This window comes from Bos indicus x Bos taurus, chromosome 1, assembly GCF_003369695.1.
Source record: "Bos indicus x Bos taurus breed Angus x Brahman F1 hybrid chromosome 1, Bos_hybrid_MaternalHap_v2.0, whole genome shotgun sequence".
Classification (NCBI taxonomy): domain Eukaryota; kingdom Metazoa; phylum Chordata; class Mammalia; order Artiodactyla; family Bovidae; genus Bos; species Bos indicus x Bos taurus.
The window spans coordinates 28812039-28839434 of record NC_040076.1 but is presented as its reverse complement, the minus strand read 5'-3'; the positions used below and the strand labels follow the sequence as shown (position 1 = coordinate 28839434).

At 38.5% G+C, this 27396-nt stretch overlaps 1 protein-coding gene across 1 annotated transcript; it reads right to left on the bottom strand.

Moving 5' to 3' along the window:
- Positions 1 to 350: 350 nt before the first annotated feature.
- On the bottom strand, positions 351 to 27396 carry LOC113897547 (peptidyl-prolyl cis-trans isomerase FKBP2-like). Its single transcript, XM_027550321.1, has 4 exons — positions 27247 to 27396; positions 12983 to 13065; positions 12816 to 12923; positions 351 to 838 (listed from the first exon to the last, which is right to left on the bottom strand). The coding sequence occupies exons 1-4, from the start codon at positions 27394 to 27396 to the stop codon at positions 418 to 420; spliced, it is 762 nt and encodes a 253-aa protein (XP_027406122.1). The 3' UTR covers positions 351 to 417.

Genomic DNA, 27396 nt, shown 5'->3' with positions numbered 1-27396 from the left:
ATTCCATTATCCTACCATGAAACTTGATTCTCTATTATGTGTCATTATCCATATAAGAAGTAGCACAAAACAGTGGGTAGATATCATAGGTCTTGATGACAAACTGCCTAAATTCAGGTCCTAACTCCAGTCATCACCAGCTGTGTGACCTTAGAAAAGCTACTTAATCTCTCTGTGCTTTGGTTTCCCAATCATAGAATAGATGAAATAGTAACACTCAGTCAAATGTTATTGGAAGGACTTAGTGTCTACAACCCTTGTCTAAAATCCACAAGACAGGAAGTACCCTAGAATTAAGAGATTTTTCTTTTCTTTTTTTTCTTTTTTTTGGGGGAGGGGAAGTTTAAGGGTTTTTTTTCTTTCTTTAGACAGTCTGGTCCCTGATGGGGGCCTCTCCACCACCCCTCTCCAGTTTGGCTACAGTTCTGAATGTCGCTTGATTTTGAGCAGCTCCACCTCGAACACCAAGGTTGCACCACCTGGAATCTTTGGGGAAGCTCCCTGCTCTCCATACCCTAGCTCTGATGGAATCACCAGCTTCTGCTTTTCCCCCTCACACATCTCTAGCAGCCCCTGGTCCCAGCCCTCGGTGACCTGGCCTGTGCCCAAGGAGAAGACAAAGGGCTGGTTCTGGGGCAGGCTGCTGTCAAACTCTGTTCCATCTTCTAGCTTCCCCGTGTAGTGCAGCTGCAGGACGTCCCCTTTCTGCGATTTGATGGGACAGTGGTCTACCCATTTCTTGACTCCAATCTGCAGCTTCCGTTTGCCCTCAGCCCCTGTGGCCATGACCAGGGCACTCAGGCAGATGGACAGTACTGTCAAGACCCAGCTCTCTCTCCTCACCACGCCCCCCCATTTTTATTTTTTAAAGAAAGGTTAAATAGAGTCTATGTATCACATAATACCCCATGACAGAGTTTGAGCAGTAGAGTCAAACATATTAATTATTCTACAGGAAAGTACACACATACTCACACTAAATTGAATTAAAAAAGACTAGAAATAGTCACATAGTTGTTCAGATGAAGTTTTGCCATCAAATGACTTTAAGTTAGGTCAGGTATTGCTGTCAAATGAGTTGTGAAAAATGTGTTTCAGCTGGAATTGCCTGAATATAGTGTTTAGCTTGGTGTTTAGTACATAACAGGAACTTCCCTAGTGGTTCAGATAGTGAAGAATCTGCCTGCAATGCAGGAGACCCGAGTTCAGTCCCTGATCAGGAAGATCCCCTGGAGAAGGAAATGGCTACCCACTCCAGTATTCTTGCCTGAGGAATCCCCATGGACAGAGAAGCTTGGCAGGCTACAGTCCATGGGGTCACAGTCAGACATGACTGAGTGACTAACAATTTCACTTTGTACATAGTAAGCTCCTCAGACATTATCTACTTTTTACAATTACTAATATTATTACTCAGTCAAAACATTTATTGAGTGTCTACCACATGCTGTTTATTCTGACACGTTATTGTCATATGTCATAATGAGCTACTTGATTGAGGTCAGATCCCTTTCCTTTTCATCAGACTGTTTAATTAGTTAATACTTTTTTTTTTTTAAAAAAGATTGAGTGAACGCTTTGGAACTTTAGGAGAGAGATGCCAAAAGATTTTTTTCTAACAAAATTGAAAAAATTTTCTCCTCCAGATAAATTTAATAATCAGATATGGACCTCATTGGTTTATTTTTTTTAATTTTTGTTGTGTAATTGACAAAATTGTAATACATATACAAAGTATACAATGTGATGATTTGATATATGTATACAGAAGTATTAAATTAGCATATTCCCACCAAATTAGCATATTCATCACCTCACATATTTACTTTTTTATGAAAACGTTTAAGTTCTACTTTCTTAGCAAGTTTTAATTATACAATACAGTGTCACCAACTATAGTCACCATGTGGTACATTAGATTCTAATCCTGAGGTGGTAATGGCTCCTGGCAGAACTGGAAATGGCTGCTAATCCCATCATGAAAGAAAGTGTAAGTGTTAGTTGCTCCATTCTGTCCACCTCTTTGCAACCCCATGGACCGTAGCCTGCCAGGCTCCTCAGTCTGTGGGCTTCTCCAGGCAAGAATACTGGAGTGGGTTGCCACTCCCTTCTCCAGCTGATCTTCCCTACCCAGGGATAGAATTTGGACCTTCTGCATTGCAGGCAGATTCTTTACCATCTGAGCTATGAGGGAAGTGCAATCCCATTCTAGCCCTCTTCAAGACAGAGTGGTTCATCCTTCCTCAAGTTCCTCCAGCACATCTGGTCTCTGCTCCTGAGATGGTCTATCTCACTCTTATATTTGAGATGACAGGCTATGTCAACAGCCAGTTGTAACGCTTTGTCTTCTATTTAAGCCACTGAGAGGTGGGCATCTTCTGTCTTCTATTGGATATTACATGGTAGCAAGTATGTGAAAAATTTCATGACAAATTACAAAATATACAAACTATAGAAAACCACATGCTCCTGTTTTCTTCCTTACTTATATAAATGACACCTTGGGACTAGGGTAAAGGAACATATGGCATCATTCACTGCTAACAACAGTTTATTGAATCGGTCTGTTCACAGATGAAAGAAGCCTTGTTCCAAGCTAACTGGCCAAGGTCTTAACCTGTAGGACAGTCCTCATAGATTTAAACCTAAGCATATTCAGTGACCTGCATAAGTGATAAAAGAGGTCATCAGAATTTTTTTCAGCTAAATTTCTATAAATAGTCTGGACTTTAGTTTTCATTTTTTAAAAAGGTTACTATTTTATGATTATAGACCAAACTAAAGGAATATTCTATGAATTTTTCTGTAAGTAGGTTGGCCCCTGGTTTTCATTTTTTACTGTTAAATAACCACAGATTGAATACAAGAAATTATGTATGTACACTTATATATACATACAGATGGTATTATAGGACATATAGATAATAAAAATATATCTATGTATTTTATATATAGATATTTAATATCTATATAGATTATATATCCTATCTTATCTATTGTTTTATCTTATATCTATGTATTTATATATATATTTCTATCTATCCATAGATAGAAATACAGTTATCTTCTATTAAAAGTCTGTCTAGACTTTTTCCTTTCCAAAACCTTTTTTTTCAGTATACATCTCCTCTATCCACTCAGTGAAATGTGAAATTCACTCAGGAGGCCACTTTATTCCTAGCCTAAAATTCCTGATGTTCTGAACACTTGATATGGTGCCCTTTAGGATTACTGCCAGTTGAACCTAAATTCTGTGGCCATTACCCCGTAAAGTACATCAGGCTGTGAGACAAGCTCTTAAAGGAAAGTAGTTTTTCAAGCTACATTATGGTGCTTTTAAAGGGAATAAAATCCTTAATGAGAAAATGAGTCTCTTGAGACTTCTGGCTCCAAGGTCAGCTCCGCACACTTGCCCTCTTGCTTGGCAGAGAATCTGTTCAGGGACATTTCAGGGAGCCCATTCTGTAAAAGGTCCAGGATGAAATAGGATGACAGCCTGTTCTCTGGAGCCTCTGTTGAGCAACTTTATAATTCTCTGACAGATTCCCTGAGAAGCTGTTCCCACACAACAATCCCGAGTCACCAGCCTCTCCCGCTGTTACCACCCAACCAAGGAAGGAGGAACCGGGTTGCTAAGGAACCTGATGCAATAGCACCTGATGGAACTAACACTTGTCAGCTAATAACAGTTCAGTGTGAATAAACTTCTCAGAATCTTCCCGGGTGCATGAATACCCTGCCAGATTCTGCAGGGCTTCGGCCCTGTATTTATTTACCTTTATTTCTACTCACATTTAGGGCAGTGCTAAGTAAACGTTTTTGGAGTGTCAGCTGAGGTCAGCCTGCTCTACAATATTGTCCTCAGCTGGTTCTTCCTTGTTGTGGGTGAGGAGGAAGAAGAAGGGCTTTTTCTAGCCACTGTTACTCGTGGCTTGAATCTATGCTGGAAGTAGTACAAAGAGGGGATTGCTTTCAGAGACCACAGAAACGAGGCTGACAGAGCTTACGTGAACCATGGAGTGTGATGATTAGGAGAGAAAACGGTGCTTCAGATTCAGAATCATCCACCAAATGCTAAGATAGGTATTGTGGATGTTGCTGAATAAAGGGTGATGAAAAGCCTCTAAAAATTATTGTGCAAACGACTTTTGGAGTCTCTCTAGGTGGTCTCCATTAGGTGATGGTATAATTTAAGTGCAGCTGCCCCTCTTCTAGGAGAGTGGTTAAATAAAGCCTTGATAATGAGATACAGAAAACAGGATTGGAATCATTTTGTTCATTTTGGCTTCTCATACACCCGTATTTAAGGCTTTTTGGTAAGCTACAATGAACACTTCAACATTGTGAGAAATAGAGATGACACTAAAATGTAATTATATTTAATATATGGAATGCAGAATAATAACATTCTGTAAACTAGGACAGGTCAAAGAAAGGGAGAATCTAATCTGGTTTCCTGCACCTCTTTCCATCTCTTCAACATTAACTAAAGCTCACTGTAAGATATATTAAAAGGAGATGAATTCATTGGTGTGGTTCTTTGTTATTTTACCTTCATCCAGAAATGTAATTAAGAAGCAAATCATATTACTTTGATGACAGAGACAAAGTTTGTCAGAAATGGCATTATTACCAAAATTAGAGAAAACACAGACTACATTCCCACTTTTAATTTATCACAATAGTGATAAAAGTTCTAAATGCTCCAAAATGGTGAAATCAAATAAGAACTATCAGCATTTTGTTACTTATGAGCAGAACTAATTTCCTTTCAGCCTTATGGAATTAATGACATAATTTATGGTGCATTTCATTGCTTTTAATAGTGGTAGAATGTATAAAACAATGCATACTGTATATGTATAAAAACAATACTTTTTTCTCAAGCTCTTATCAGCCTATGAATTCTTGAGATAAACTTAAAAGTCATCAAAGTGGTAAGTAGTATTCTTGATTAAGAAAATAAGACTCAGGAATTCAAAGGTTTATGAACTTTATTCAAGTTTATGCAGCATCTATTTCCCAGGATGGAAAAAAATCTCCACCTGCTTTATTTCACACACCTCCTGACTCTGAGCCTCTGGGGCATAATAAAGTCACTGGTCTATACTTTCACCCTGATGAGATCTTCTGTCAGAGGTGACCTTTTTGTTCTTGTTCAAGCTAGACCCAGTCGCCAATATGTGCCTGATGACTTATTGAAAGCTTTAAACTCTCTTAACTCCTTGTATGCTGCAGTTCTGCAGGCTGCATCTGCCCAGAGACTACACATAGTACTTCCCATGCTCAGAGCTCTGGTAACAAACTGCACACTCCAGTCAAGACTCTCCCAGGTCACTGAAGGGATTTGATGAAATACCATGTCCCTTCTAGGTGCTTTTTATCTTGTTGAAAGGACCGTGATCATTTTAGGAGGCCATCCTCAGCTCACATGTTATTGTCCAAGAGCTTCTTTAAAGATTTTCCAACATCATTCTTCCTTCCCCTCTCCTGCCCTAGCATGTGAGACAGCAAACTGGTTCTTCCAGGATCTTTGTAGCAGGAGAGGATAAGGGACGACATTTTTTTTCGGTCAAAAGGAAGAAGAAAGGCTCAGAGCTGGGAGTCACATTAAAACAGTAAGACTGTTGACTTTTGCCCTGGCCCTTTAGATGGCACAATGATAAAGAATCTACCTGACAATCCAGGAGACACAAGAGACACAGGTTCTATCCCTGGGTCGAGAAAATTCCCCTGGAGTAGGAAATGGCAAACTACTCCAGTATTGTAGCCTGGATAATCCCACGGACAGAGGAGCTACAGTTCCTGGGGTCACAGAGTTGGACATGACTGAGCACAAATGCACTTTACATACATTTGATCCTAGGAAATAGCAAAGGTTAAAGAAATCCCCCTACTCTTGTGTTCCAGCAAACAGCATACTGCAGAAGCCACCCTACCCCATATGATTTAGATACAACTCACAGATGTGTCCTTATATACCTATGACAAGTCAGACATAGACTCTCCAAATGTCCATTCTTTGCCTCATAAGTGATTTGCTGAACTGCCTATTCCTGCTAATCAATCAGAACACTCAAACTTAATTTTCTCTCCTTTCCCCAGGTCCCTGAATTTTGACCTCCTTCATCCTAAGCCAGAATCCTAACTCTCCTAAAGAGCCCCTGTCAAGAGTAGGGGGCTTCACAGTAAACCACTCTTTGATCTGTTGTCTCATCAGGTCATCCTTCATCCTACTTTCCCATACCTGGTTCTCTCTAGCCTTGTTGACTTCTCCCTAGAAAAGAAAAGCCTTTTCCTGCTTAACTGTTGAGACAGTAGCAGATCTCTTGTCCAGAGCATTCTCTGTGTTGCAATAATAGTTCACCTCTCCAACTGCAATAGTCACTCCCTCCAATCTGTTCTTAGGCCAAATTCAATGCTTTGATATTTCTTCTCACTACTAATCTCTTTGGGTCTGTCTCTCTCTCTTACATACACACATACACAGATTCCAATATGGCTATTTATGTTTCTTTAATTAACAAGTGTGATGATTGGGCAAGTTATAGGTAGGTTAACCATAGAAAAGCTAATTTTTCTTTATCTCTGAATTTCTGCCTACCTTTGATGTTCTCTCAAATTGCTTGGCAATCTCAAACTCCTTATTGAAATCTCTTGTTTTATATAGATGTCTTTTAAAACCGATTGGTAAAGCCAATCAATTTAACTCAGAAGAAAAACAAGCTTAGAAAACATGAGCAGTCCTTGATTTAATTGTTTCTTTTCCTTCTGAGTAAACAGAACATGATTTGCCATAAAAACCTCAAACTGTCATAGTTGACTGAATAAATTCTGAGGATTTTAGATAGAATAAATAATGCTTATTCTAACTTGGTATTGTTTTGGTATTTTTTTTTTTCTCATGGGAGAGGATTTGTTATGTGTTTTAAAAGTTAAAAATAGTATTTGTTTTTCATAGCATTCATTACTTACCAGGCCTATGTAGACTTTCATGGTTTAAGCCTTTTCAAATTAAATTTGAAGGACTGCTATTCTTTCCTATCAGAGTAAAACACATTCTAAATCCTAATAAATCTATTTCTTTAATATGCCCCTTGATGTATAATAGTGCAAACAAAAACACATAATGGGTTCCTCTTGAGAAAGGAAAATGTATTCACTCCTGATGAAAGATCTTTTGATAATTCACTCTTGGCTTCACCACTTGATTTATATCATCTTCCCACATTAATTTGTTTTTAATTTTTTCCTGCCTTCTAAGGTTTTTCTCATTTCAGTGACATGTACGTGACAGATGAGGTTGATGAACTACAGAAGTAAAGATCCTTAACTCAGATGAAAACTTTAAATTATTCTGTAGTCCCATAGAATCCATGAAAGAAATCGAGGAGCCTAGATTTCCAAGAGCTTGATCATAGTGTTTTAGAAACAAGTGACGAAATTGACAACAACAAACATTAAACAGAGTATGTTTCTTTTACCAATACTGAGTGGCTCCCTGGAGTGTATTTTTTCCAAGTCTTCAGCCAATTCAGTTTTGTAATCTAAAATGATGGCAAATATATGGAAGCTCTATAAAATTTCTTCTTTATCGTAGATTTTAATTTCAAAAATGTATTCCTTCTATGAACTTCATTTCAATTTAGGGGAAATTAAATAATTTAACTATCTTCATTTAAGTGAGGAAGCAGCAAAGATGACAATGTCTCAAGGTAAAATTTGTATATGAATATAATAATAACCCCTTTACACATTCAGCCTATGTATGTACCTTCATAGAGAACTTCAACTACTTCATTTCTATTTTGTTTTCCACTAGCAGATTTAGAAGCTACTTATTAGATTATTTTTCTGTATTCTGTCTTAGTAATGGACTAATGTTTGGGTAATCTTTTCTTCTCTGTGATTAGATTTTGTGATTAGATTATTTTATGTATCTCATCAGTTGTCCTTTGATTTCCACCTAAGATTGAATCGAAAATATAGCTCTACTAGAATGCTGGCCTCCTGGCACTGCTTCCTGGGGTAATTAAGAGTCATTGTGTATCAGTTTCTTCATCTGCAAAATAGAATTCAAGGGGAGATGAGAAAGGATCATACATTTAAAGCATCAGTTGCTGGGGATTGATTGATGCTTTTAAACTTGGTGCAGTCATCCCTCAGTATTCACAGGGTATTGGTTCCAGGACCCCATACTTGATACCAAAATCCACAGCTGCTCAAGTCCCTTATGTAAAATGAAACAGTGCAAATCATTCCTTGGTATCTGCAGGTCCCACATCCTGTTGATGCAGAAGGTTGACTTAGTTGAGGATGATGTGTCCCATTTATTTAAATTATTAGTTTTATTTAAATTATTAGTTTTCCCCAGAGCACCTATATATACTGAACTTTTAATATTAGACTGAATTGTATTGGAACTTCTGACTGTATACCCATTGGATGCTAGAAATATCCTGGTTCAAGAGTAAGTTTGACTTACAAAAACAGCTGACCAGGGCAATTTATTAAAAAAAAAATACATTTGCCTTTATGCTTGTCCATGCTGAAGCTGAAGCTGCAATACTTTGGCTACCTGATGCGAAGAGCCAACTCATCAGAAAGGACCCTCATGCTGGGAAAGATTGAGGGCAGGATGAGAAGGGGATGACAGAGGATGAGATGGTTGGATGGCATCACTGACTCAATGTACATGAGCGTGAGCAAACTCAGGGAGATAGTGAAGGACAGGCAAGTCTGGTGTGCTGCTGTTTGTGGGGTCGCAAAGAGCTGGACACAACTTAATGACTGAACAACAACAGTCCTTTTGGGAAGTAAATTCTTCAAGAAGAAATAGGAATGGGAATACTTTTAGATAGTAAATTCCTTCAGAATAAGTCAGCTCAGTGCATTTCTTACTTAACACTCCTGGAGCAATACTGTATTCAGAATGCTGGACTGGAAGTGTTTGGTTTGTGTGTTAAATTTCAGGATCTTCAAGCTGCAACTACAGGAAGGTATGGGGAAGACTATTCCTGTCCCTGTGGTGAACATCTTCTCACCTCTATCATGGGCATCTCTCCAGCAGAAGTCCCCTGGGGATCACAGTTTACAAATAGAAGATCTTGTACAATGTACAGGTACACAATATCTTTGAAACATGGGCTTGTGGATAGATTTGACCATTTAATTTTTGTAATTTCATTTCTACATGGACCCATGTTTTCAAAGCTATAACATAAGTGCTTTAAGCTACAGCATTCCTTAGCAACCCACCCACACTACTGACTTATTTAGATGTGTTCTATGAAATTGTATGTGAGGAGACTTTTTGAGAAGCCCTTTTTTTTTTCTTTAAATCACTGAGAACTGATATATTTCCCACTGAAAAATGGCCTAACAACTAATGATTATCAGTGTGAATTCTGGAAGAAGCTATTTACAAATATTCTCTTCGTTTTAATGCATCCATGCCCTCTAATACACTATTTCAACAAAAGGCACCCTCTGTGTTTTACTAAAGAGCTTTTCCTTTTTAATTTCACACTAATATTCTTATACTTTGTTGCCTTATCATTTAAGCTTTTGAAATTAAGAATCTATTTACATTGCCTGTTTATCAGATTTTTTTAAAAGCAAAGTGATATAAATAAATTGACCAAGATGGAATACTATAGCAATGTTAGGTCTAGCCGTATGTTTTCATTAATCCCCATGACCACCTTGCAAATGTATCTATCTTAAGGAACAAAAAATTGTGGCTTAGAGAGTATGTGTAGCTTGCTCAAGTCACATAGCTGGTCACTAGCAGCATGGGCATTCTAACCCAGTCATCCTAATTCTAAAGCCCATTCCTGTACTTCATCCTAGGTCCCAAGTCCGTGTATGTATTGTTTGTAACACAGGGTCTGGCACAGCAGTCCCTTAAAATTATTTGTTGGAAGATGAGTGAAGAGCAAGTACTTGATGAATCAATATAGATATCCATCTATTAAATCTCTATATTGTATTTTATATTTTTATAAAAGCAAAGGCAAACAGACAGACCTCCCACATACCTGTTCTACTGGAGAATTACTTATTTAAAATAATCATAGAATAATAGGTGTTGCCGATGTGGAGTTTAATGTAATCCATAGCACTTAGGATGAAACAGATATCAGACCTAGGAGAGAGACAGACCTTAGGACTTAAGAGGTGGGGTTTTTTTCATTGTATGATTATGAAGCACCAACTTTTTCCCTGTCGTGATCAGGGGCCCAGTTGTGGTTGCAGCTACTTGGTGTATTGGCCAATGATATGATCTGCCACTTGAGGTGTCTTGTTTCAGGGGATGTGGGCTCCTTGCTTGACTTAATAATGAAATGGAGTCCATCCCTATTGCTATACAAATATGATATGGTCGTTAGGTGACCTATTGACCAACTAGGAACTCTACCAGCATTATTTGCTTTAAGGACTTGTATTGCAAATTTTTGTGGAACTTTGTAAGAGATCAACAGGCAGGAAATCAGATTGAATGTTATCTCTTTTATTTTTGTTATAGTTTATATAATAGTTTTATTTTATATATGTTTATAAAAATTGCTATTGGTGCCATGTCTCCTCGATATCATCTATATAACCCTTCACTGAGCTAATTTTCCTTTTTTTTTTCCTTTTTCTCTTTTGGGGAGAACATATAAACTTTCAAGTTAGAAAAAGATCACTCATGAATGAGAATAGCAGTGATAACAGTTACAATGATAAGACAGAATTAGTGTGATAATTACTTCTGCTTAATACTTTTTGCTAAACAAAACCCAATTTGTTAAGGAGAGAGGGGGAGTGGTTACCTACCTGGTATGATAAGAGGCATCAAACTTTCTTGTTCCTCAAATACTCCCATTTCTTTTGACTACATTTTTTAAAATTCTGTACTAAAAGATTATTCTGCTTAATTAAAGGCTTAAAATGACAGTTCTCCTGGGAAGGCTTACACTGAGCAACTATCAATCCTTTTTGTGTGAATGAATTTCTGAAGAGTTAATAAGAAAAGAGATTTAGAGGGGGCCGGTAGTAAGGAGAGTCTCTACAAAGTAACTGAATACAGAATAGGATGATGAGAGTAGTCACTCAATAGGAAAATGTAAAGTTAATGTCATTAAGGCCACATTCATCTCTTTAAAGCTTTTTCTATTCCTAATGCTGCCCTAACCTATGACTTATTAAGCGGCAGTTCCTTTTTCTATTTTTAAAGTTTACATATGCCCAACATCTGGATAATTAAAAAATTCAATTAGACTCTCAATATATTCGGGTATTTGGAAATAAATAGCTAATCAACCACTCTTCTTTTAACCTTCTTTCCAGATGGAAAGAATCATAATCCTAAATGAAATTCCAGGATCACCGTGAGCATTTTAGTTTAATCTACTTAACAAAACAATAAAGATGGAAATGGCAAAATGAATACATTTCTTCTGTAAACTGAATATTATGGATAAAGTTATGAAGTCATCTCATTCAGCTAAAATTACATATAATTTTAGTTCTACTATGTACCCCAGAGGAATAAAAAGGAAATACCTGAATTTATTTATGTTCTATTACTTTTCATTCAGTGGAGTCAATGGTAAAAGTGATGGAGATGTTGTATACTATGCTTTAAATAGCTTGTTGTCTTTTCTTCTTTGTCTTAGGCTACCTTTTCATGTCTTTTGAAAGGCACAAGTATGTTAATTATTGGCTTAGATATAACAAAATACACTCATAATTATCTAGGCAAAACCTGTAACAGTATTGGCATGTTTCAGGAAATCCTAGGATAAGAAATTCAGCCAGGTTTGCATGGAACTAAAACGAAGAGCACTCAAAGCAGAGCAATCCAGACGACCCAGAAACCAAGATGACAACTTGCTCTTGTTTCCTCCTTCCTCCGTTTGTGTTCACATGGCCTTTAATTAGGATTCCCAGGTGGTGCTGGGGTAAAGAACCTGCTTGCCAGTGCAGGAGACTTCAGAGACCAGGTTCAAATACATTTCCCTCTGTTCTCCACTCTTCTGCAATTGGCCTTTCTGCTCGCCCAACGAGGCTGGTGGGCAAGCATGCCTGTTTCAGTTCTAACTTGCCATGTTTTGCATGGCTCAGCACCCAAAGCCCATTGGAATCTGTTCCAATTTTTAAAATTCTTGAGAAAGTGAAGTTGACCTAACTTGGATCAAAATATGCATTTATAATCTTATTTCATCACCACCACTTAAGCCATTTTTTAATCACCAAGGAGTTTTTCAAGTTACTTCATCTTTATCCATCTAAATATTTTGAAGTACAAAAATATTTGAATTGGCACATGAGGTTGTTGCTAGATATTTTATTCCTAGCCACAAGTAGTCATTCTGTTAATATTAGAACCACTGGTATTCAGTTTTACAAATGTATTTTGCAGTCTCCTCAAAATAAGTAACTGTTGCATGTATTTTAAAAATTATCCTCAAATGGCTTATTTGTCATAGAATCCAGTCCATAACATCATGAGGTAAACCCTCAAAGTTTAATCTCCAAATTTTTTGTGGCCCCAACATACTCCATTCTACTATTTTTACTAGATTCATTTGGGTCTATTAATATTAAAAATAAATCATTTTAAGATATTTTTAATTGAGATGTAGTTGTTTACAATGTATTACTTTCTGTTGTACAGCAAGTTGAATCAGCCAAATGTAAACATATATCCCCTCTGTCTTGAACCTCTCTCCCACACTCCATCCCATCCCACCCATCCAGGTCACCACAGAGCACTGAGCTGAGCTCCCTGCAGTATACAGACGGTTCCCACTAGCTATCTGTTTTACCTACGGGCAGTGCGCATACGTCCATCCCAAGCTCCCGAATCATCCCCCACCACGAGCCCCTTCTCCGTGTCCACACAGCCATTCTCTAAGTAGGTGTCTCTATTTCTGCTATTTAAAAAAACAAAACAAAACATTTTCCCCCATGACATGTTCAGTCCAGTTGTTACCTCTCTGTGAATCCGTCCCTCACAAGTTTCCCTGACACAGCCCCATTGCACAGCAAGAAGATCCTCCTACCTGGTCTCTGCTCCTGTAACACATTAACCATGTCACAGATGATAGTATTAATATTTTGTAACTGCTTAACTTTTCTCTGATCAGCGCTCATAGGACTGGAATTCTGCCCTATTCAGTTTGCGTCTTCAGTGCCTACATACCACAGTGGTAAGTACACAGCAAGCGTACAATAAAGGTCAGTGGTCACTCAGAAATAGCGAAATTTAGCACCAGTGGCTACAGTATAGTGATGTGCCCTGGCCAGTGGAGTTCATTCTATTCTCAGATACAAATTTAGCCAGAAATGGTGTGCTATTCACCTTGGGTTGAAACTTTGCTTTACATTTTTCTTTTCATATAGTTTGGAGGACTCCTAAGAATAGTTTTTAATGTAAAGCGGTACAAAGAACTCCAGTTTTATAAATGAGAACTTTGTGCAAATTTGTGTGGCACTCCTGATATTAATGTGTGGCATAAATCAATCTATTATCATTTTTTTTGAAGCAAATGATAGTGAGGCGTTAACTACTTGGTTCCAAAAATATTAACATTGTTTTTGACCCAAGCTTCTTATAATAACCTGTGTTATATTTTTAGAAATAACCTTATACTTTTCTTAAGTTAAAATGACAAGTCAGAATATGTTAATGGAGAGAGAACATAAAAGTGAAGTGTAATAGTGTCACAGTTTAAGTCACAAACTTAGCAATTAAATATATCACATGCTGTTCTAGTTTAACAGCCATTTCTTTCTGCTTTTCTCTGTATCACTGAGGTCCATATCCAGACTTGCACTCTTTGTCTCCATCCTGCCTCTCCTACTCTGTTTGGTTTTAGGCATGTGGACCATGTATATACTGTTATGTTATTTTTGTCTGGTTGGCTTCTGAGTATCTTCAGTCAAGACGTAGATCACCTTGCCTGGTTTCAGGCCTTGGATTCATTCCTTGTATCTTTCTCAAAGTGTCTTAGTGTCATCTCTTTCTGATCAAGACAATTCCTGAGAGGTTGGCCATTACCTACCCAGGATGCACACCTCAGTTAATCCTTAAGGAAATCCTAGCAAAGATTTCTGACGTTATGATGTAAAATTCTCTGACTTTGGGCTATGTACCACTCACTCTGTTATGGGAAAACTTCTGGATTTCTTTCATACTTTTCCCAGAGAATGAAGAGGTTACCATTCCATGATCTGTTCTCTGCCTGTGTCATGCCATCATCACCTTGTGTTGTTAGGTTGCTTCTCCAAAGGGTTTTTGATATTTGAAAATTTACAAGTTTAAAACAAAGAATAAGCCTTCCTCTATTAATATGGATGTTTGTAGCAGTTTAAAGTTTTGGTTCCAAAGGTACATAGGACTTTTTTTCCTCACCATTCAATTTCACTTTCCCCATGTTTTCCTTTCCACCAGAATGGGAAGACACATTTTTTTTTTAAAAAGAGCTTTGTGTTACATTGATCTTTGTATTGAATTAAGTCCTCCCAAAATTCTCTGTTGAAGGTGTATCTCCAGTATGGTTGGGATGGTGTTTGGAGATGAGCCTTTGAGAGGTGACTGTGTTTAGATGAGACCATAATTGTGGAGCTTTCATGGTGGGATTAGTGTCTTTGTAAGAAGAAACCCAGGAAGCTTTCTTTATTTCTCTTTACCGTCAGGGGACACATCAAGAAAGTGGCTGTCTAAATGTCAGCAAGAAAGCTCTCACCAGCATCTGATCATGCTGGCACCTTGATCTCAGACTTCTAGCCTGTAGAATTGTGAGAAAATAAATTTCTGTTGTTTAAGCCACCCGATCTGTAGTATTTTGTTGTAGCAGCCTGAGCTGACTAAAATACATATCCTTCTTATGCCTACTGCATGGCTTAATCTTAATAAAGATTGCAGGAGATTAAATGCAATTTACCAAGAAGGCAAAATATACTAGGGATATTATGAAGTATTATTGCTACTATGGATAAGAGGACATAAAGAAGAGCTCAAATTCAGACTAAATAATAAGAAACCATGGCCACATTATTTTTCAAACTGTGGGTTACAACCCATTAACAGACTGTGATGACAATCAAGCAGGTCACAGTTAGCCCTTAATGATTTAAAATAAAATAAAATAAAAAAAAACTTCAGAGTTTGCCTTGTGAAAAAAAATTATTATTTACTTATGTGCATAAGTATATTTGCTTCCTGTCCATATATCAGTTAATATAAAATGCATTTCTTCCTGAGGTATTAGCTATTAGAATTATACCCAGTATGTTCAAGGGGATGAAGGTTTAAGAACATCTTCTGGTTCTAAGTCTCCATTGACTTCAACAAAGAGGCACTGGCAATATGGCCTTCTGAAAAGGACCATGTCTGTCTTAGAGAGCAGTACAGGATTTGACCTTCCAGTCTGTCCCCTGTCCCTCATGCACACATTAGGTTTATCTGGATTTCAGAATTGATGGTGACACCCCATAACCTCATAAAACATTTTCTTTGGTATTTTATAGGTTTTCTTCAACTTTTCTCACTTCCTTTTCAGTTTATTCTGACTCCTCCTTCAATAGCCACTTGACATGATTTAAATTCTCTTAGCATCATTTTCATTATTTGGAAAAAGGCTATGGTTTTTCCAGTGGTCATTTATGGATGTGAGAGTTGGCCTGCGAAGAAAGCTGAGCGCCGAAGAATTGATGCTTTTGAACTATGGTGTTGGAGAAGACTCTTGAGAGTCCCTTGGACTGCAAGGAGATCCAACCAGTCCATCCTAAAGGAGATCAGTCCTGGGTGTTCTTTGGAAGGAATGATGCTAAAGCTGAAACTCCAGTACTTCGGCCACCTCATGCGAAGAGTTGACTCACTGGAAAAGACTCTGATGCTGGGAGGGATTGGGGGCAGGAGGAGAAGGGGACGACAGAGGATGAGATGGCTGGATGGCATCACCGACTTGATGGACGTGAGTTTAAGTGAACTCCAGGAGTTGGTGACGGACAGGGAGGCCTGGCGTGCTGCAATTCATGGGGTCGCAAAGAGTCGGACACGACTGAGCAACTGAACTGAACTGAAGAGAGTTGGACTTGCTTTTGTTTACTGTCCATTCCAACCCTAAAATTCTACAATTCTCTTGCTTTTGTATTAGAGGGTTGCATTAATAACATTGCTGCTCAACCTGGAATTTCATGACCAACTTCTAAGCATCTGAGGGTATATTTAAAGGATTGGAAATCTTTAAAGTTTGTTGCCATAATTTTTGTATGTGTGTTCTTATCCCTGGGGGCTCAGATCCATTTTACTGATTGTTGTTGTTGTCGTTCAGTCACCCAGTCATGTCCAACTCTTTGTGACCCCAAGGACTGCAGCATGCCTGGCCTCTCTGTCCCTCACTATCTCCCAAAGTTTGCCCAAGTTCATATCCATTGCATCGGTGATGCCATCCAGCCATCTTATCCTTTGATACTCTTTTCTCCTTCTGCCCTCAATCTTTCCCAGCATCAGGGACTTTTCTAATGAGTCAGCTGTTGGCATCAGATAACCAATATATTGGAGTTTCAGCTTCAGCATTGGTCCTTCCAATGAGTATTCAGGGTTGATTTCCCTTAAGATTGAGTGGTTTGATCTCCTTGCTGTCCAAGGGACACTCAGGAGTTTCTCCAGCCCTGTAGTTCGAAGGCATCGATTCTTCAGTGCTCTGCCTTCTTTATGGTTCAGCTCTCACAACTGTCCATTAACACTGGGAAGACTGTAACCTAGACTATACAGAACTTTGTTGGCAGAGTAATGTCTCTGCTTTTCAACACTGTCTCGGTTTGTCATAGCCTTCCTGCCAACAAGCAAACGTCTTCTGATTTCATGGCTGCAGTCACCATCTCCAGTGATTTTAGAGCCTAAGAAGAGAAAATCTGTCACTACTTCCATTTTTGCCCCCTCTATTTGCCATGAAGTAATGGGACAGGTTGCCATGATCTTAGTTTTTTTTAATATTTAGTTTTAAACTGCCTCTTTCATTCTCCTCCTTCACCTCCATCAAGAGGCTCTTTAGTTCCTCTTCACTTTCTGCCATTAGATTGGTATCACTTGCATATCTGAGGTTACTGATGGTTTTCCCACCTATCTTGATTCCAGCTTTTAACTCATCCAGCTCAGTATGTCTCACGATGTGCTCAGCATATAGTTTAAACAAACAGGGTGACAGCAGACAGCCTTGTCTTACTCCTTTCTCAATCTTGAACCAATCAGTTGTTCCCTACAGGATTCAGACTGTTGCTTCTTGACCTGCATACAGGTTTCTCAGGAGACAGGTAAGATGGTCTTTTACTAGATGAGTGGCTTATGCAAGGCTTGTTTAGTATAACTGGAGCATATTTTATTATATGTAGGGATACAGAATAAGGCAAGAGATATAAGCAGGGGTTGGATCATGAACAGTCTTGACTTTAACAGTCAAACTTTATTCTGAGATGGTTATGTGTATATGTGGAATGAAGAGAGGTGGTCATCAGCATGTTTGTGGTAGAAAATGTAGAAAGAACACATTAAAGGGAAAAGTGAAATCAACTTTTTGTTTTAGAATTACTGCAAAGGTAGAGAACAGATTGGAGGTAACAAAATCCTAGTCTAGTCAGCAAGGGTTTAATGTTTTCAGAATGAGAATTTATACTTGTCTACACTGGGGCATAAATGGATAGTTGGAGAGAAGCAGACACTTGGAGCAATATTTTATAGATAGAATCATCATGACCTGATATTGGATGAGATATTGGGAATAACAGAAAGGGTGTGTGGAGGATAACTTTGGCATCTGGCTTGTGCAGTTTGGTAAGGTTATGAAAAGTCCATCTGAGAGTATACTAGGAAATGATGGAATGGGAGGTGGGAAGAAAATGAAAAATAGATAGTTAATGTGGAAACAGGGAGAAAAAACTACCTACACACATTCTAGTACTATCAGGCAGTGTGGAGGGATGATTTAAGGTAGGACATTATGAATCTGTACACTTGTTATCCAGTAAGCATTCAGTAGCCAGTTGTTAGTCCCTAAGTCATGTCTGACTCTTTTGTGACCCCATGGACTGTAGCCTGCCAGCCTCCTCTGTCATGGGATTTCCCTGGCAAGAATACTGGAGTGGGTTACCATTTCCTTCTCCAGGGAATCTTTCCATAGATGATTATTTCCCATAGTAATCCAAAATTGGGAAGAATACAAAAAATAGACACAAGCTTGGATTGCATTCTTGGGAAACTGAAGAGTCATTAATATGTTTCATAGGAGTTTTAAGTGGATGAATTTGGGTCTTATAGTACACGTAGGATCAATAGCTTTAGAACGAAAATGAACATAGGATTGGACAGACGAAATTACTGAAACACTATGCAGTGATAAATGCCTCGGCCAAATTCACCAGCATGTCTGAAACTAAAGTAACCCTTTAGCTTTGTCCCTTGGAAGCAAGGAATCCTATACACTCCCAATGTATCTGGGCTGCTTCTAGAGAGTGAGATGTGACCTTGGGTGAGGCACCTCTTTTCAGCCTAAGGTGGTGGTTCTCAAAACAGCAGAGTTAGTCTCATCCTGGTGCTTGTTAGAAAGGTAGAATATTGGACCCCTTACTAAATCAGAAGTCTGAGTGCACAGACATCTTAGAGCATATCTGTGCTCTAAGCTTTCCCATGGATTCTAATGCAACTTAAAGTCTGAGAACATCTGGCTTCCCGAAATTTTAGAGAGAGACTCAGTTGAAAATTGCCAGCAGTCTAGACTCTCAGCAGTTGGAAATGAGTGTCTCAGTCCTGTAGGGAGATATGTGGGACACTGCATCATCAGTGGGTAAAGTCAGAAAGATCAGGCTGTGGGTCTGATCTTCTTTTCTGAGTTGGGAATATTGAAGCCAGCCTTAGTAGGAAGGAAACAGAGGGCAAATTAAAGCATTTGAATTATGAAAATATACTATGAAGCACCGGTTTTCATTTATTGCATTTTCTTGTATCTCAAATGTTTATTTAGTACAGGGGTCTCCAACCTCCAAGAACAGTCCATGTTCCATTGGGAACTAAGCTATCAGGAGGCGAGTGGTGGGAGAGTGAGTGAAGCTTCATCTGTGTGTACAGCCACTCCCCATTGCTCACATTACCACCTGAGTGCCACCTCCTGTCAGATCAGCAACAGTGCTAGACACTCACTCATAGGAGTGCGAATGCTGCTTTAAATTGTGCATATGAGGGATCTAGGTTGCACACTCCTGATGAGAATCATCCAGAAAACATCCCCACCCCCACCCCATCCAGGCAGAAATTTTCTTCCATGAAACCGGTCCTTGGTGCCAAAATGTTTGGGGAACACTGATCTAATATATCAAGTAAATAAATATTCTTTAATATCAATAACTCTCCTGAAGCCAACTGTGATTATAACAAATGCTTATGGGTAAGGATTTTTATGTTGCGATTAAGCAGTAGAATATCCTGCTAGTTTAAATAGTTAACAGTAACACACAATATGTTTTTTCCCTTTATTATGTACAAGCTGTAAATAATTAAGTGAGGAGCTCTTGAAAGTAAATTAAGTTCTATTACATAGAAGTATTAATCTAAAACAAATACACCTTTGCTCAGATGATTAGCATAGAAGTCAAGTTTGCGTTGGAATAAAATACCTAATAATTCATTAAAGCACTCATATGATTGGGTAAAACTTGATTTTAAACCCACATTCAATCAATTTTTTTCCAAGACTGTTGGTTATATATACACTTTATTGCTGAGCTTCTGCATCTTAAATCCGTGTAACATCAACCTTGACTGGAAAAATGTTCATTACCAATGCACACTTTATTTAATGCACAAAACAGTGGACGTCTTGGAGTTTTCCCACTGTTAAGGGCTGATGGTATCTGGAAAACGGTAATCCATCTTGAAAGGGGGTAAAGGGGAAGCCTGTCACGTCACTTTGCCTTACTTTTCGATTGCATGCAAAAGAATTTACTTTTGCAGGAGCCAGTAAGCGTCCTGTGCCACTTGAAACAGAATAGGTGCTCTTTGGCAAATAGAAAAAATAGAGCAGGTTTAAATAGCTCTGAAGATGGGAAAGACTTTGGTTAACTCACTACCTATGGATAATTAGTAGCTTTTTGAGAAAAAAAATTAAGGTTTAAATCTCTCAATAAAAACAATTTTAAAGCAAGGTAAAATATAGAGAAAACACCTAATAGGCAGAGCATTGCAATGTAGCAATGTATGTCTCAATTTGCTTGTGATAGTTTCTCTCTAATTTCTGAATGATCAAATCTCACTGGATCAACTCAGCACCCTGGAATTCAGTTAGCTAGATGTTCCTTGTTGGGGTGTGTTAGTGCTCCTCCTGACTTTTTATTATTTATCATTTTACTGGTGTGGAGAAGGATGGTGACAGAAGATAATAAGCAACACTGGACGGTGGGTTTTGTGGCTGCTTGGAACATGGAAGAGGGGAAGCAGAACTTAGCAGCTTACAACAGCTTTTGATCAGCACTGGTACTTTGGTAGATCTAAAAGACAAATGGAAATGGTTACAGATCTGTTGTGGGGGAAGGAAATATCAGTTATCCCCATCTTGTTCAGTGAAATTCTGTCTTTATCCACATTAATCCTTTTCATAGTAGATTGTTTTTCTTCATTTAAATTATTTTCTATGTGCCTTGTTCATATCGACCACTTATTTTACTGCAAACAGGAATAGTTTTTAGTGTGTTTCATTTGATGTTAAAGCCAGAGTGTAAAGTCATTTACGTGATTCCTAAGTTTATTTATCGTGACTCCTAAGTTTATTTCCTCTCTCTTGGTGCACTGCCTTGATTTTAATACACCTCTCCTCCTTAACTCAGGAGGGCATGTGGTGCAGGAAGCTGACTTTATTGCCGGGTACAGAGGTGGCTCCATGGCCATGGTGATTTGTTCAAAAGTGGGCTTGTGGTTTAACTTGTCTGATCAGAAGGAGTTTCCGGGCCTTTATTTGGATATTGTGGCAGACACGCTTTCCTCTGCTGGATAAGAATGCAGAAGTATAATTGCTTGGAAACCACTGCCATTTATCTTGTAGTATAAGGAGAGAAGCCGCTAATGAATGAGGGAAATGCCTGAAAGAGGGGTTGAAACATGCAAAAAGAGTAAAAGTCCTGGGTAATACCTTTTGAGCTGTGGTTCAAGCACTACTTGAAAGACTTTTCAGCTACCAAAGCAGTAAATCACCTTTATTAATTAACCCTGAGTTGTGTTTTCTACTACCTGCAAACAATAGCATTTTGATAAATGTAGTAATCCTCCATTCTCCAATTCCTAAATCATATGTAAAAGATTAATAAATATAAAGAAGCATATACACATAAGCAACAGTATTTTTATAGAGGTATAAACATATTTTTCTGGCTTTCCTGCATGATTTGTATATTATGGATGCATGCAATACCTTATTTTAATTGCTTATCTCATAACAACATATGAGATAAGCCACAAATGCCTGATACCAGTGAGAAATTTGGAGATCACTTACTTTATTTCCATTTTCCTCGCTCATTTGTCAAAGAAATATACATAATATAATCAAACTATTATTTAGAAGTCAGGAGGGCTTTTCAACATTAACAGAAGATAGTCATCTATAAACAAAAATTCTGTTTCATTCAAATGTTTTGCTCATGGTAACAAAGAGCACAAGAAGGAGAATGGAAAATCAGAGAACAAACAAATTGTTTCTTCTATTTCAAAGATTACCTGGAGGTATCTGTTGCCCTTTACTATATAATTACAAAGATGCATTACTTGAAGTTAAAATTTCAAGTGAATAAAAAACATGTTTCCATGAATATATTGATCTAAATAACTTAAGGAAACTCATATGCTTTTATTGCAGGTCAAAACTCGCCACTGGAACTACATCATTAAATAACTAAAAATGTCTTTTTTTTTTATAAACTTGACTGCATGGGTTTATATAATAATTATTAACTACACATTCTAGTGTGTCCTTTTTTTTTTTAAGTATTAAGAGGCTACAATAAGAAGTCTACTTGGAATGTTGATAATGAAGGAAATAATTGACTCTCTGGGAGATAAATGATAAAATCAATATTAGATTATAGATCAGCAGATTTATGACAGACCAGATGGCTTCTGATTGAAGTATTAACATATTTAAAGAAAAAAAGATGCCACACAGAAGGGGCATCAGTCAACTGTAGAAATGCAGGAAAAGAAGCCAAGACTTTGGGCAAAAGTTAATGATCATGAAAGGAAGAGGGGACCCTAGTTGCTGGACATCAAGTTATTTATGTCCCACTGGCAAGGCTGGCCCTTAGATTTGGAGCCATGGGATCTCTCTCAAGTATTTTTGATCTCAATTGAAAGTCCAGCTCTATTGTGAGATGGACCAACAGGTATTCACACCTGTTGCCATTAAACATTCAATTCATCTAACTCCCATTATTTTGATTCCATGCTCACCAAGAAATCTGACTCTCATGTCTGCCTCTCTTTGTTTTATGGTCCTTGTCAATATAATATTTCGTAGTAAATAATTACAACAGGCGTTGGTTATGTTTATTGCATAACCACATAGTTTGGCCTGGGGAGGCAATGTGCCAACCCTGCTGACTTGAATACTTTGTGTAAAATTTATAGTTTGTGTAAAAGTTTTATTTCTCAGAGCATATGAATAAATTGATTCTTTGATATTTACTAGGTGTGAACCAGTCACTGAAGGCCTGGTCACACTGTGGAAAAGCCAATATGAAAGCATCTTTGGGAACTTCAAAATAAAGGAACATTATAGAAGGATTAATTCTGTATAATACCACTTGAAGTTAAAGTTTTGGTTGCTCAGTTGTGTCTAATTCTTTGTGACCCTATGGACTGTCTCCCCAGGCTCCTCTGTCCATGGGATTCTCCAGACAAGAATACGAGAGTGGGTTGCTATTCCCTTCTCCAGGGTATCTTCCTGACCCAGGGATCAAACCTGGATTTCCCACATTGCAGGCAGATTCTTTACCATCTGAGTCACCAGGAAAGCTGATATCATACCACTTGCCTAGCTGGTAAAGAATCCGCCTGCAGTGTGGAAAACCTGGGTTTGATTCTTGGGTTGGGAAGATCCCCTGGAGAAGAGAAATGTTACGCACTCCAGTATTCTGGACTGGAAAATTTTACGGACTGTGTTGTCCATGGGGTCGCAAAGAGTTGGACACAACTGAGTGACTTTTACACTTCACCTATATATCATTACAATGGATAATATAAATTATCCATCAGAAAATTGTCAGGCATTGTAGGTACATTTTTATGAAGTTTGACCATTTCCTCAAATCTTTCATAGCCTTCTATCACCTTCAGGATAAAATTTGGGCTACTTAGGGTGACATGCACGCTCCTTCATGATCTCACTTCCATTTTCATCTCTTGATGTCCTGCTGCATTAATGCAGGCACATTTGCTATTATTTGAATTACCTACACATTAAATTTTAGCCTGAACATTATCTTAGTCACTCCTCCCCTTTCTCCTTTCTCCTGACTGAATACAACCCTCCTTTGGAGCTCTAGTCCTTGCTCTCAGAACATTCTTGACAGTACCATGATGTGCTGGAACTGTTGATTGTCTGTCTCATCCATGACATGACAAGTCTTTTTGAAGGAGCAATTCTGAATTTTTATCTTGAAATGACTAAGATGTAAGAAAAGTGCTTGTATACGAAAATCAAGGGAGTGTACTGAATGGCTGGATAAAGCAATGAATTAATATAGTAAAATTTGACTTCCAACCCCATTTATTTTCCTTGTTTCTAATTATACTAGGCTGACACAATGACCCAATTCTTTACTTCTCCCTATGTCCATATCCATTGCCATATACTTTTGGTAGGGCCCTTGCACTTGGACTCTTGAACTCTGCATTGGGCCAATGGAATGTTGATAAACAAGATACAAGCAGAGACTAGTGGAGAGGCATGTGAAGTAGAACTACTCCGCAGAAAAATGAATGAGCCCAGCCAAGCCCAGCAAAGCCTAGCCTGGATTAGCTGAATCCCAATGAATGGTAAATAAATGGTCAATGAAATTTTGAGTGGTTTGTTATGCAGCATTTTCACAATACAGGTCTGATACATCCATGATCATTAATGATCTTAATCCAGCTGTTGCCCTGATAAGAGTAAAACAATGATTAATGTTGACTGTAGGCAGTGTGGACTGATGGTTAAAATAGCATGCTGCAAAGCCAGACTGCTTGGCTTTTAACTTCATCTTTGCCACTTACCAGTAATTTTACATTGATCAAATTACTGATTCATGTCATGCTTCAGTTTTCTCATCTATAAAATGTGGAAAATAATAGTATATACTGCCTAAGTTTTGAGTATTAAACATGTAGTACATGTTATTAATACATGATATTTAAAAGCAGAGACATCACTTTGCCCAGAGAGTTCCATAAAGTCAAAGCTATGGTTTTTCCAGTAGTCATGTATGGATGCGAGAGTTGGACCACAAAGAAGGCTGAGCACCAAAGAGCTGACTTTTTCAAATTGCGGTGCTGGGTAAGACTTTTGAGAGTCCCTTGGACAGCAAGGAGATCAAAGCAGTCAGTCCTAAAGGAAGTCAACCCTGAATAGTCATTAGAAGCACTGATGCTGAAGCTGAAGCTCCATTACTTTGGCCACCTGATGCAAACTGCTGACTCACTGGAAAAGTCCCTGATGCTAGGAAAGATTGAGGTCAGGGAGAAAAGGTTGGATAAGGATGAGATGATTAGGTGGCATCACCTACTCAAGGGACAGGAGTTTGAGCAAACTCTAGGAGATGGTGAAGGACTGGAAGGCCCGGTGTGCTGCAGTTCATTGGGTCACAAAAGTTGGACATGACTTAGCAACTGAACAGCAACAACATGTAAAATGCTTGTAAAGAACTATGCCTCACATGGAATAAGTGGTCAAGAGATGTTCCTATGTGCAAATATAACCTTGTCTAATGAACTTTTTCATTGTTCTTTCCCTTGATCAGTGTTATGCTGTGTTCCTTTTAGCCATGATTATGATTCTGTGAAGAATTGTAAAATTTTGATGTTTTATCATTTTGCTTAACAACATGACTCTTATGAATTCAGAGGTAAGAAGAGTTCTAAATTGTAAGCCACATTTAGGCAACTATAAAAGGGGAAATGGCAGATTTTCTGAGACACTCACATGAGACATCCTAATAAAATGTAGAAAAGTAGGATCCTAGAAGATAAAGCCAATTCATAAGGAAGCTAATAACAAAACCCCCAAATATTCGTGTTGAGACTCTTCATGCCCAAGTTCACTTAATTTTAAAGCTATTCAGAAAACAGTTCCCAAGGGTGTGTTATCTGGATAGACCTTCAAGGATTATTAAAGTAGCCTGGACTAACTTCAGAACCTTTGTGTCATTTCTGGCTTTTGCCTAGCGGTTCATACACCACTTTTGGCTTCCCATTTGTTGGTACTATGGAGTGTCTTATGGATCAAGTGACAGCAAATGTATGGGTTACTTTTCACTCTGAGGGCCTTTGGAGAAGGAATCCTTGGGAGTAATAATTTATCAGTGTCCTTAATGCCTCCTACCTTTATGCATAAGGTTTTCTGTTATACAGAAAACTCAAGAAGGTACTAAGGACAATATTCAGCTTTGCCAGAATTTGATGGGGCAGGCAGATAAATAAAGTCCTTGGACTTTGCCAAGTTCTTCTAAATAAGAAGAGGCTCCTCAGATATCTTTAAGGATTCTCCCCATAAAGCACTGGTAATGTGTCTCAGGATGCAGGATGCCTGTCACACCATCTGTAAAGAAGAGAGTCAAAATGCTGTAATTGTTGGAACTTGTCGTCTCTCTCTAGCGCTGGTACAATCCCTGAATGAGCTGCATTCAATCAGCTACTGTGCAGTGCTAAAGAGGTGTTCCCAAGTTACTGGTGGCTTCTGCCTGCGTAAAAACAATTTTCTCTTGATAGGAGAGGAATATAAGAAACTACATGAATAGTCTGGATATCTCTCTCAGAATTTTGTAGAGACATTTTCCATTATTAGCAGACTGGAATTGAGGTACTTCTAAACTGAAGTGGATGTGAGTAGAATTATGATGCAAAGCTAGTACATGAGAACATGGACTTGTGGATGACAATTGAGGGGCTGTGTTAGAGTCATTTCCCATTACTGATGGTGTAGAAGTATAAGTCATTTGTAGATTTGGCTTCATGGTCGTCTTTTTCTGAAGAACTGCATAGGGAGATGAGAAATGAGGATTATGTTTTCAAAATATAAATTTGACCTCTGGGAAAGCTCCTTCAGCTCAAAAAATTATGGACATCTTGACAACATTCAGAAACCATTCTGCACACACGACAATCTGCTGGAAATATGCAGCTGGCTACACACAACAGAGATTCTTAGGAGAATATCTTTGTTTGGAATGAGACCAAAATAGCTATATCAACTTATGCCTGTGATGACCATTTATAAAGCTAAGGATAGTCCTTGGAGATGCAGAAATGAAAGCTTTCGGTACATGCTGCTGGCTTGTAAGCTTTCTGACAAATGACTGTTAAGAGCAATAGGTGAGAAAAGAGACCCAGCCTGTGTCTGGGGCACTAAAACGGTTTGGCAATCCATGGGGGGTTATTGGCATTATCCCCTTTTCCAAGACCACCTTTCAGCATGGTGAAAAATGAGGCAAGAGAGCAGGTCATGGGTGCCAAAGTTTCACTCTGGGTACACTTGGGGGAGACATCCAGGGTGGGATTAATTCATTAATCTCCTTTCAGCTTTCTACCATTACGCACAAGGCTTTACATAGAATGCTATATTTTTTTTTTCTCCTTCCTGGAAACAGTGGAGCTCTATTTACATCAGAAGGGACATCAAGTACCACAACAATCACTAAAAATGAAATCCTACAGCTCAGCCTGCCAACCAGCATGGAAAGTGTACAGCTGTAAGTGAGCTTCACAAGGCAAGTCACGCACAAGGGAGGGAAGACAGCAAGATGCCAAAATAGCTTATGGATAGCATGAGAAAGGGGGCTGACTGAGAACGGCAGGCGGCAAAACCTAAAAAGACTCACGAAAGAGAAATCTTTGGCTTAGCTCTCTGGAAGCAGACAGAAAGAAGAATGGAGAGGCTACACTGGGTGTGCAAAGGCAGTATCCAACCCAGAGGTAAGACCTTCCCGAGTGCAGGTGGCTGGAAATGCCGGGTTTACCGCCACTTGAACCCAAGGGTGTACAGGGATCCTGGGTGACATTTCAAATTTGTATTTGATACTCCCACTGTCATCTGTAACATTGTTGAATATAATGGGCAATACGCTCAGGAGTTGCAGGATGCCAAAGGCCACAGGTTCCATCCCCAT

Excerpts from the sequence above, each read along its gene's own strand:
- LOC113897547 (XM_027550321.1), bottom strand. The coding sequence starts at position 27,396 with ATGGGGATGGAACCTGTGGCCTTTGGCATCCTGCAACTCCTGAGCGTA. Across the intron at positions 13,066-27,246 it reads ACCCTTGGGTTCAAGTGGCG|GAGCAGAGACCAGGTAGGAG; the intron begins GTAAACCCGGCA and ends AATGTGTTACAG. Across the intron at positions 12,924-12,982 it reads AGGGACGGATTCACAGAGAG|CAGAAATAGAGACACCTACT; the intron begins GTAACAACTGGA and ends TTTTTTAAATAG.